This window comes from Alligator sinensis, unplaced genomic scaffold (genome assembly GCF_000455745.1).
Source record: "Alligator sinensis unplaced genomic scaffold, ASM45574v1 scaffold1580_1, whole genome shotgun sequence".
NCBI classification, from domain to species: domain Eukaryota; kingdom Metazoa; phylum Chordata; order Crocodylia; family Alligatoridae; genus Alligator; species Alligator sinensis.
Genome location: NW_005843156.1, coordinates 250,377 through 262,492, shown reverse-complemented (window position 1 = coordinate 262,492; position 12,116 = coordinate 250,377). Strand labels below are relative to the sequence as shown.

Here is a 12,116-nt window from a genome sequence, read left to right as displayed (position 1 = left end):
GTTATCATAAATGAGCATTCTTGCTCCAGTGTGCAGATTCTGATAAAAGATCTCTATCTGAAGGCCCAGACTTATTCAATTTGTACAGACCAGTTGTTGCCTGAAAGGACTACACCGATCCATGGATCCACTTAACCACCTGTTACCAGGAGAACAATTTAAAAGACAGCCGGGCTGGCAGGGTCACACACTCGGGGTATGGATAGGCATTCAGTTAGAGTGCCAAAAATATCTAATGCCTCAGAAACATGGTGAAGAGGGCCATAATAGTGTTCCAGCCCCCTGGCTAGTGAGCTACCCAGGTGTAAGCTCTCTAGCCAGGGGTGATTAGACAGCTGCACCTTGGCCTTCTCCACTTTCAAGGGAGCCTGATTATTTACAGCCTGCCCTCTTCCCTACCTGGGAAGGGGGCAGAATGTCAATGATCAGTTTGTCAAGGGTGGTTCCCCCCTCTCCTGGTCCGTCTGTGTGTCGTGTCTCTCTCCTCCCCCCCCCCCCCCCCAACTTGCGTGTCCCCCCCCCCCCCCCCCCCCCCGCATACATAGTCCTGGGTAGACCTGGGACTGCAATGGCAGTGATCTTGTGTTTCTAAGGGGACAGTTTGAGCCACAGGGTAATGCTTGTGTCCCTTTCGTGGTTATGGGAGATCTGGAGCCCTGGAAGGGGAAGGGAACTGTTTGCACTGTTCACCTTGTTCCAGGTCTTTCTGCATTGGCTTGAGCTGTGAGGGAACGTCACCTGCCCCTTGCATGGTTCTGGAAAGCTGTGTTACCACTTGAACCGTATCAGGGCTCTCTAGGACTGTTTATACAGCAGGGAGAATGTCTGCTGCACAGGAACGGGTACCTGGAGCTGTTTTGACAGTGGGTGGGAGAGGAGATGGAGAAGGGAGAGAGAGAGAGAGAGACAGTGTGTGAACAGTCCTGGAGTTTGAGGAGGGGGGTGGGGGGGTGTTCATGCAGCAGTGGGAATAGGTGTTGGAGCTTGAACAGTCCAATTTCATTTTACTGTCTGGATGAATTGGTTTGTTGGTGTGAAGAACCTTTTATGTTTTTACATTTGTGTATCGTGCCCATGGCAGCCACTTTCTACAGTAGGCATACTGATTGGAAAACCAGTTTCTGTTAATTTAGGATTTTCAGGTTTGCTAACTTCTTTTTTTAAGCAGGATAAGGTTCTTCCCTTCCAATTTTTGATGCTATTTAGACATTTGTGTTTGGTGGTTTAGTTATCCCTGTTTCTGTAGCTTATTTCCAGTCAGCTTCTCTCATTTCCTTGATCTGCCACCTTCACTTCTATACTTACTTTTGCCAGTACAGGGTTTAACTTTTTCCCCTTGTTTTTACCATGGCATACTGTATTCTGTACTGATTAATGTGCAGTCCTTTAGAAGAAGGTAAAATGTACTGTGATTCATCTGATCATTTGTCCACTTCTTGGGACAAGTGAAAACTGTCTTCTGCCTCCAGTCCATGATTTCTTTATACCCTGCTGTGTGAGATCAGATCCATGCTTAGTCTATATAGCTGCAAGTAGTTAGTGTTCATGAATTGATCCCATTAATGTGGGGTCAAGAGTAGAAATTTCTTTCCAGTTCTCATCTGACATTTTCTGGATCTCTTCCAGTATAGCGTAAACATTGCCCTTCTGCAAAGGAGAGCCCCCTGAGGATCAAGACTCACTCCTGGGCATATGGTGTTCACTGAGGCTAACTGATGGAGCCTACACTTGGATGAAGGCCAGTTATGCAGTTTTTTCTATTAGCTGCTATGTCTTTGGTTCAAAAAGTATTCTTGTAAACACTTAAAGTATCCAAGATATGCTATTAGCCAGAATGATTCCATAGTTCTGCCAAGAGCTCCCAAAGCACAGGTTGATTTCTCTTGAATGTGAAGCTCCTTTTGCTGAAGACACCATCTACTGTAGTCATATAAAAAAACCTGTAAGTGGTGTCTCATACTTTGGTCTGCTGGGCTTATTGCTGCCACTCTTAAAACTTTTAGTTTGTTTTTAATTTAAAAAACAAAAAGGCTGGTAGGGCAGCGGAATAGTGGATACAGACCTGATGGGTACAAATGCTAATTAAGGTATCAGTAAATGTTAAGATCCCTCAGTAACTATTGTGATCAAATGTGTACTGGGATGGGGTCTGTCATAGATTCCTCCATGAAATGGTAGGTTCAAGCCCATTTTACTTAGTTAACATTATTTTCAATTTCATAGTTACGGTTGTATTTCCTTTTTCTATAAAATGAAATTCCATAAAACGTTTCCATCATAATTATTATAACAGTTCTGTAACTGCATGAACTACTTTGGCAGACTTAAATATTTAGAACAGTTCAGGATTTTGAAGCTGTTAAAAATTACTTATCTTGAAATGTAAGGGCTGGAGTTTTGGTGTTTTTTGATCACCTATGAGTACTTGAAGTTGCTTGAACATAATAAATCTCTAAAAACATACATGTGAGCTACATGAGAAGGGGAGAGGCAGCATGGAGCAATGCAGTGTGGGATGTCAGGAGGACTGACCTGATCTCTGTCGCAGAGAACTTGGTGTTCAAAATAACGCTTGATTTTTTTTTCCAGGTACACTTTTGAACGGTTCCAGGTAGATTCAAACCAGTTCAACAGGCTTGTATGTCCGTCCACTTAAAGTGTTATGCATGCCCACGCCTTCCGTGTTTCCATGTCTGCATCACTTCTTTCTGGGTATCCCACAGTTCCCTACCCAGGACTTTTGAGTAACAGTGTATTAATATTTGAGGTGTTGCCAAACACGAGGTACCTTTTGGCAGCTCACCAGCGGTTCACCTTTGCCCTGAAAAATGTTTTGACTTGGGATATTGCTGGTTTCAGAATAACAGTCCACCTTGTACTTGGCAAAGCTGAAGTAGTCCAGTCAGAAAGTGACTGCTGCTTTCTATGAAAACTTGGACTGATTAAAAACAGCACATATTTTGACATCAGATTGGATAGTTTCTTGTCATTCAGTGAGAGCAGGTAGTGTTTCTTGAATCCTTAAGTTTAAGTTTTGTTTTTAATGCAGTTTTGGTCCTGAAGAACTCCATGCCATTAACACACAAAACACCATAGCTCTATTGCTTTGCAATTATCTTTTTGTTCTCATGGACACTCCCACTGCCTCGTCGAGAATCTTGCTTTCAGAAGTTATTTTTTGGAGGGCTCTTTTGTGTGGTCCTCTGGACCATTTTGTACATCTTTATTAATCTTTCAAGTTGTGACCTTTTAGGTTAACAATTTAACCCTAAAAAGTGCATTTGAATAGGAGAAAAGTAGTGATGCTTTCAAACTTGCCCACCTGAGATTCAGTTCACAGCAGATTGCACAGATGTTGGTTGTGATTCTGCCTGCTTTTTGAGTTCTTTGGGCTTAGTCCAAGTAAACCTCTTTGCTGGACTCAAGACTCTTCTTTTTTTGTTTTTTTTTCCTTCTCTTTAAAGCTTGCCTTTCCTTGTGGTGGAAGAGGGGGGGACCTTAAATGGGCTCCTTTAGGCTGTTTAGATTTTCCTTGAGGAATAATAGCATTATTATTAAATTGTTTTATGGTGCCTAAATAGTGCAGAAATCTATCAGCTCATCTGTACTCATATGTTGTTTCTGGGTTCCCAGGAATCAGCATCCTTATTTTCTATGAGTTGTCAGGATGTCCAGCTGGTTTAGCCCTCCACAAGTTTTTCTTTTGAGAGCTGTAACTGATAGGGAAACACAGGGGCTTGGAACTACTTCTTCAGAGCAGAGTATCAGTGACACATGACAACTGAGACATGTAGGTCTTTTGCTTTTAATCCTTTCTCTGAGTTCAGAGTCTTACCTAAGGCTTGGCACTTAGGCAGTTTAGGCCTAACCTTTAGGCAAACCAAACTTATGCCAAGTGCGCTGCCTCTGGGGACTAAGTTTTCAAGCTGTTTTTTGTCTCCTTGAGATCCAGGGAATCTTTTTCTTTTCTTTATCTACAGGTGTATCCACAATATTTTTGTGTTTGCCAAACTAGTCTCATGAATTTGCCATGGGGTGGAAGTAGGCTGTGAAAGAGAGAAATGCAGTCATCTTGTAAATGTGGTTGAAGGCTGGCTATCTGAAGCCATTTTCTGCCTTCCTCTCATGTGTAGGGTGAACTCGATACCTGAATTTAATTCTAGCAAATTGCAAACAGGAGGTATTTAATACTAAAAAAGCATTAGTCATTTAAGATGCCTGTAGGTAGTATGGTCAGCCACTTAAAATGGGCAGATGGCATTAGCCATTTATCAGTTCTCATGATATTTATTATGAAAGCCATTTCTTAAGGTGAATTAAGCAGGCTAGCTAATTTGTGTGGAAACAGCCTGTGAGCAGCTGTTTGAATCTTATTGGACTCATCTGCACCTCAGTTGCCTTTGTGTCCAGACTGAGACAGGTTTGCATATGTCACCTTGTGCCTTCAGGCATGTTGCAGAAATGGTAATATCAGTGTGATGCCGCTCTCAAGCCCTCTGTCTCCCTTGTGCATAAGAGCTGCTGCCAGGGGTGAACAGAGGAGCAGCCTTTTGTTGTCTGCTGGCTTGAGCACAGGTTTGCAGCAACTTTGTAGCTTTCTGGCTGTACCTACAGCCTTCATAGCACTATATTTTTGTAGTTCTACAAATGTGTGTCTGTCTATGGCCAGGCTAGCAGCCTAGAAATTGGTAGGACGTGATCAGTTTGTGATTTACCAAACAAGCCCACCCTGTGGCTTAGACAGATACCTCATCACAAATGCTAACCTGGAAGGTCAACAGTTTGTAGTTCCTTAGAGCTCTGGCAGACATGACGGGCATTTATACACGTACTGCTCTGGCACACTGGAAATGCAGTGAGTTGGAGCAGACTTGATTAATCGTGTCTGCAGAGCACGCAAGCTGACGCGCCTGGTGCTGTGTCACATGCATTTGTATAAATGGCAAAATGCATGTCAGCACTAAGAAAACAACAGCAGTGTGCTTTGAAACTAAAACACCTTTGCATTTTAGTTCAAAAGCGTACCACTGCCATTTTCTCAGCCATTTATACAAATGTATGAAATACAACGCTGCATTGCATGCATGTGCGCAGATACCCTACATTTGTCAATGAAAGTTAATAGCAGATGAAACCCAAATAGAGATATTGGAGGATAGTGGAGGAATCTTCCCTAGGCGGGGGGTGGGCAGGGGGTGAGGGATGGAGGAAGAGTTTTGTTTTTTTCTGTATTTGGATGTAAACAGCATTTGGGAAGCACAGTAGGGCTATATGGGGCTTAGGTAGAAAAGTGGTAGTTGCAGGGTGGGGAGTTGGAGTGCTCATGTTCTGGTGGGGTGTTTGTGGAATGTACTGCCGCTCCCTATCTGTGGGTTGCTTGTTTGTTGCAAATGCCTCTGAGCCTTTTGGATGTGGTGGGATATAATCAAATATGCAAACAAACAGCAATTGATAAACTTTGAAACAGCAACGACTTTGTCATGGAAGCTTTTCTGCCACAAAACTGACGTTTGTGCAGGTCTGAGAGACTTTTCTCCTCCTCAGGTGTGCTCCCGCGGAGAGCTGCAGGGGCTGAGCACAGTTATTTCCTCAGTGCTTTCTTCTGGGATTTCTTGTGTCACCAGAGTGCCAGAAATGAAAGCAATGAGACTGTCTCCTGTGCCAAGTGATCCCTGTGGTGTGGTGTCCAAGTAGCTGCAGGAGAAGAAAAAAGCAGCTTGAAGTGAATGCACAGAGATGGCAAGGACAGAAGAGAGAGAACACAGGTAGAAGAGGTCAGGCCTAGTGGCAAGGGCAGAAGAGCCTGCAGAGAGGGCATGCTTTCTTTCAGTGCTTGAATTAAACCTGCAGGATTCCTGGGGTTCAGAATTCCTCTTCTGTCTAGAACAGTGGTGCTACCTTTTTTGGCTGGTGGGCCAGATGGGCAGTATCTCCAGGCTATCTGTGAGTCGGATCCGGCTGGTGGTCCTGAGCTGGGAAGGGGCAGTAGTGGCAGGGACCCATCCAGCTGTGTGGAGTGGGGCACAGGGCATCCCTGCTCCAACTTGGCCCTGCAAGGGGCAGGAATGGGGTGTGCCCCACTCCCAGCCAGTCCTGCAGGGGGAAGGGGGCTTCATCTGGCCCCACAGGGAGGTGGAAGGGGGCTCAAGCCAGCCCCAACCTGGCCCCAGGAAGCAAAGGGGGTGTGGCCTAGCTCTATCCATCCCAGGGCAGGGGGTGGCCCAGCTCCACCCTGCAAATTCTCGGGGTTTGGGAATTTGGCAGCAGGGGAGGGTGACCATTTTTATTGCTGCTTCCCTGCTGCCAAATTTTCCGATCCATGGGGAGCTCCACAGGCTGGGTACGCACCTATGGCTCTGCAGGCTAGAGGTTGATCATCCCTGATCTAGAAAATAGTTGTGATGTATTAACAGGAGCGTCTTATGTAAGACACGGGAGTAATTTTTTCACTTCTCACCAGCAGTTGGGGTAGATTTATACAGTTTTGATACTGCACTGGAAGAAAATGTTATGGGCAAAACGGAAAGAATGTACAGGAGAGCAACAAGAGGAAGTTTTAGAAAACAACACGGGTGGGAATATGGAAGGAAGTGGGTTGTTTTGTCTAGAAAGGTGACTAAGGAAGTGTTATCTTAAAATATGTATAAGGTTCTCATAGAGAAAACTATGATATTTTGTTCTCTTTGTTGACCGATGTTGGGAGGGATAAGAAAGAAATCTGGTTAATTTTCAGCAGAAAAAAACATGTAGGTTGGATACTAAGGAAGATTTTTCCAATTATTCAGCAGGGCTGATTAAACGCTGAAATAGCTGTGCAGGGAAGTTGTGGAATTGTCATATCTTTAAGAACAGGTCATAAAAAATGCATGTTAAAGGAAACCTAGAGAGAGGTAGTTGCAGTGTTGGTCTGAAGTCAGTTATCTCAGGAAACCTGAGCATACTTAGTTATATTTCCATGATGGGTGGACTTGGATGACTTTTTGTAATTCCTTGTAGCCCAATTATAGCCCTATGAAGAGAATGGCAGAACCACTGTTTCTTTTCTTTGCAGATCTGCTTTAAGTATTTTAGAAGATATGAAAATATCAACCATGCAAAATTAGTCTGTTCACCAGTTAACAGATTTATCTAGAATGGCTACTGGTTCTCTGCTATATTTTCTGCACAGCTGAACTGAATTGTATCCCCCATATCTCTTCACTGAGTGACCAGCAGGTGTTTCATAAATTATACTCTGAAAAACTATTCTGTAGCTCAGCTTCTTGTTCATAATTCTTCTGGGCAGGGACTCATTCAGTGTCACTGACTGTACTCAGTTCTGTGTTGAACATTTGTAAATGTTGTTAAAATTTGTAACATGCTTTTTATTCATGGTTATTACTTATTGGTAAAACTACTTCCAGAAAGTTCTCTGTGACAGTGAATGAAGTTATTGGAAGGGGGAAGAGTATGTACAGGGAATGTATAGGAGAAATTAGATGTCTCTAATGGAGAAAGGTTACCCTATAGGGCTGTCTTACTTACACAAGTGATGCCATCAGTAGTATGCCTTCCAGAAGGTGTGGGCTAGTATCTAGCCTAGTTTTCTATTCTTGGCATGAATTTCTTCATAACAACACTACTGATATCCTTGGTCTCATGTAGCTATCTTTTTTTTTTTTTTTCTTTTTCTTTCTTTTTTCCAGAATTTGGTGTTCATTTAGCAGAACTGACAGTAGATCCCCAGGGAGCTCTGGCCATTCGTCAGGTGAGTCTTCCCAAGCATGCTGTAAGTGTTCCTGTAGGATCAGCACATGGTTTGGGAGTTTCTGTGCATCTTGCAACTGTTTCTATCCTCTTTAGGAAGTTTTAAATGTCTTGGGTAATAACTACTTGTGGATTCCCCTTGATTAAAATCAGCTGCGTGCCTGTTGCTTTTACTAGGTGTGAGTTCTAAAGGCTTGGTGATCATTCAGTTTTCTTTTTTAATTAATAGAGCCTGAGATGGCATGGAAATCTGTCTAGACTAGTGCTTGGTAATAAGCATATTGAATTTTAGCACCTGATCTTGGAAGTCTCTTTCCTTGTTTGTGTCCTTGCGACAAGGTATCTTAGCAGAATTCACAGATTTGTTGGCATCTGGTAGGACCACACCATGAGCACTTCTGCTGTAGCCTCAAACTTGCAAACTCTGGGCTGTGAAATGTCCACGTAGCACTTGCGCTATCCCAGTCCCCTATCTTGGAAGTTAAGCATGCTAAATTTGTCAGCATTCTCCATTGCGATGGCTCACCTATTGAGATGCCATTATTATAGAATTTGTGCTTTATTTATTTATTTATTTATTTATTTATTTATTTAGGTACAGTGAAAGTCAGCGGTGTTTTTCAACACGTGCACGCCTGCACGTTGCTTTATACTTTAATATCTTTAGGTTTGTGGAAGCAGCAGCTTTTTATAGTCTGATGAAATTAGAACAGTGGGCTAAGCCACTGAAATTTTTGAGCCTTTTTAGTATAATGCTTATTTTGCAGATTGAGGAGGGAAGAAAGATGGCAAAAGGTTTAGGAATTAAGGTGGATAAAGGTGGTATCAAACAGTTCTCTGTATAGTGTCCCTTGGGCTGTCAGAGCACAGTGAATGACTATACATTTCACTTTTCACTGCATTGTAGGTTTATGTCTTTCACATCCAGCCTCTCATTTTGGCCAACTACATTTTCTCCTTAGGAGGGATTAGTCTGGAATACTTGAACAGTCCTGCAGCTATTGCCTTCTGTTTTTTTTTCATGTCCTTTCTTTCTTCTTACAGCTAGCATCTGTCATTTTGAAACAATATGTGGAAACTCACTGGTGTTCCCACTCAGACAAGTTTAGGCCTCCAGAAACTACAGAAAGGGTAAGACTAATCTTTTAATACCAAAGTGATTTTATGTAGTTTGTCTGTCTGTCATTGACATACTTTTATCACTGAAACTAGGTTTTGTATTTCACAGTGCGTAGGTTTACCCCAGGTTTTTTTCAATGCAGAAAGTCAGGATTTTGATAGGCACGGTGTACAAGTCGACCCACAGTTTATTCAGAGTTAAGAACAAATGGTAATAGGCATGATTAGCATAATCAGCACTGGTCACCATGGGTTACATGCAATTAGCAATCAGCACAGGTCAGGGGCCATCAATCAAACAATTGCTGCCATGAATTGCTAATCAGTAGTGATTACTACTGGCCATTAGCACCAGTCACCACATCTTGCAGTCACAAAATATTTAAAAACCCTTCATTTTAAATTCTCTAATTTAATAATAATAATAATTCCTCATAATACTAACAGTTAAAAATTCCTCATTTAATTAATTTAGACTATTAAACAGTTTCTTCCAATCTGAATGGTTAGAAATCTGATCATTGTATGGAAGGGGGAATTGAATGTTTTGGTGTCATCTTCCTCTGTTTGACCTTCTTTGCACCACACAATATCATCCTCTTCGCCATCCTAGAATAACTGATCATTTTTTTGAATGAACATGAAATGGTTTCGGGCTTAATGTCCCTCCAGGCTGTAATAATCCACTGGCACGCAGTTTGCTAAGGAGGCTGCTCGCATGTTTCCAGCTTTTGTATATAAATGTTGGCTACTCATCATCCAGGTCTGCCACTCAATGTGAACGCAGTCTTTGAATAGCTTGTTTAAGCACGCATCCGGTGGTTGAACAATGGATGTTAGCCCTCCGGGATGGACCACTAAGTCTGTTTTACTTTGCCATGGACTCTTTTTCAAACTGCTGCAGAGGTGGGCCCTAAACATGTCCCACACGAGCATCGACTTTGGTTTTAACAGCATGCCAGGGCACATGTTCTACACTTGCTATATCCAAATGTGAACATCTTCCTCATCTATCCAGCCTTTTGAGTGAACATAAATAACAATGCCAGCAGGGAATTTTTTCTTTCGTGGGGAATGTTTTTTTTCCTTTTGAAGATGATGATTAGTTGTAGTTTTGTCCCATCAGCCATGTAGGCAAGAATTACAGTGAAGTTGGTTTTCTCATGGCCTGTAGTCTTCAGCAGTATACTTTTAGCGCCAGTGACGTCCATGTTTCGGCTTGTTGGCATATCGAAACATATGGGTGTTTCATCCATGTTTCCAATTTGGCTCAGATTTGTAATTATTTTTCTTTTGGAGGTTCAACACAGCTCTGGAACTAGGCTATCTTGTTTTCGAGGTTGGCTGGTAATCTCTGCGATACTTTCATTCCCTGGTGCAGAGAGAAAATTGCTTTTTATGAACCGGAAACACCAGGTTGGGTTGCCGGTAAAGTCTTTCAATCCTTTCTGCGTAGTCCATATCTTGCCTTGCAGTCAGATAATGTTTCTTGTTAAGATTCTGCCAGACTGCCACTGATCGTTGATCCGTTTGGCAAGGTATCTTTCTAATTCTGGCCACATGCTTTACTTTCTGCGGTCTGCACACTTCTCATGTGGCATCTTCTCTATGTTGTCAATGTTTTTCACCACAGACATCTAATTTCTCCCATACATTTCACGAAGCAATTTCTCATTCGCACCAAACTGACAGGCTGGAGAACAGTTGTTAGTACCGAAAGCAAAGTTGACCGCTCTGGTCTTGAACTTGGCATCATATTTCATTTGATTTGGTGGCATCCTGAGTACCAGTAATTAAATTTGGTCTTCACTAAAATAGTGCTGGTAATTAGTGTGACCATACCTCTGATAATTAGTGGCATCATTCTTCCTGTAATTAGTGCAGGTAATGCGACGGTGCCTCGTGTGTTCACTAAGCTAGCGGTTAGTCGGCAAATTTTTTTGATGTGACACCTTGTATAAATCAAGGGGTGGTTTGTTTTTGGGGTTTTTTTAAACACAAAAATTGAGCTTCAAAACCTGACTCATACACTGTGAAATATACAACAATTACAAAATTACCGTATTTTGGGATGAAGGCTTTACTTGAGCTGTCCTGTATTTAATGTATATAGCTGGTCCTGTTAGGCTTTCCTGACACTTCTCAGTAAAATCATCTGTTTTCAGTTGTTTATAATATTGCCAAGATGTTACCAGTATGGGCTGAAATATTTTTTTCCCAAGAAATTCAGTAAGGATGGTTTTAGCTATTTTGAAGAACAAAGTAGACTGTTAATATAAAAAAAAATAAATCATGAAACTTCTGTTGAGTGGCATTACCTTCTTGTGTTTGAAGTAGAACTTGAAATTAGGTAAGGGAGAGAGCCCTGTATGAGGGATGTTTTTGCTAATCCCTAAAAGTCCACTTAAATTTTACAAAGCAAGCCTTTGGAAGATTATAGCTTTCATATGCTCAGTAGAAATACCTTCTATTTTTAACAATTAACCTCCACAAATGTTTTCCTTTTGGAGTGTGTTCTATTCCCTTATTACTCATAGTATTGACAAAACCAAGGCATAGGTACCAAGGCATACCAAGGCATAGGTACCTTGGCATAACTTCCTCCAGGTTGGGGCTACAGGGGTAAATTTGAACTTTCTCTGTAACGATAGCTCTAGTCTAGGTTGGGACTTAATCCTCCTGTTGGCTCTGAGGCAAGGTAGAGGAAGAAGTTACTTGAACTTGAACGTGGAAGGGAGTACAGCCAGAATAGGAGTGGGAAGAGAAAGAAGTAGTTTGAGAGAACAGAGAGAAATTGTGACATGGTAGAAGGCTAGGACAAGGAGTGGTGAAAAAGTGAGGAGGGGCAACAGGGCAATTAACTTATTGGGGAACCTTTGAGATTTACACAAGAAGTTTGGTGGGAGGGAGCAATTGGAATTAGGAACCAGGGGGAAGATGGTTTGAGGGAGGAATAAAACTGAGTTTTAGTTTGGCAAACACTGGGAATAATAGGATAGTGATAAGGAGGATCTGAGATTAGGTATGGCATTTGGATGGGAGAGTGGAAGGTGGTTGATGGGTATAAGGTGGAGAGCGATTAGGTTCAGAGGCAGGAGAGTTCTGGGATTGGTTGGATAAAACTTGAACTGTGTTAATAAAGGTGGGGGATGAACCGGGGTAGTTTAAAATGGAACAGGTAGGAAGGGGGCAGAATTTTGCGGGGAACAGGCAAAGGCACTAGGTTTACCTTTTTTTTTTTTTTTTTTTTT

At 42.2% G+C, this 12,116-nt stretch overlaps 1 protein-coding gene across 1 annotated transcript in view; it reads left to right on the top strand.

Moving 5' to 3' along the window:
- The first annotated feature begins 4,809 nt into the window (after nt 1-4,809).
- IPO9 (importin 9) overlaps nt 4,810-12,116 on the top strand; it is a 48,234-nt gene continuing 40,927 nt past the window's right edge. Inside the window, exons 1-4 of the mRNA XM_014526778.2 lie at nt 4,810-4,855; nt 5,667-5,765; nt 7,686-7,747; nt 8,791-8,877. Coding sequence (XP_014382264.2) covers nt 4,810-4,855; nt 5,667-5,765; nt 7,686-7,747; nt 8,791-8,877 — 294 coding nt within the window. The remainder of the gene's footprint in view (nt 4,856-5,666; nt 5,766-7,685; nt 7,748-8,790; nt 8,878-12,116) is intronic.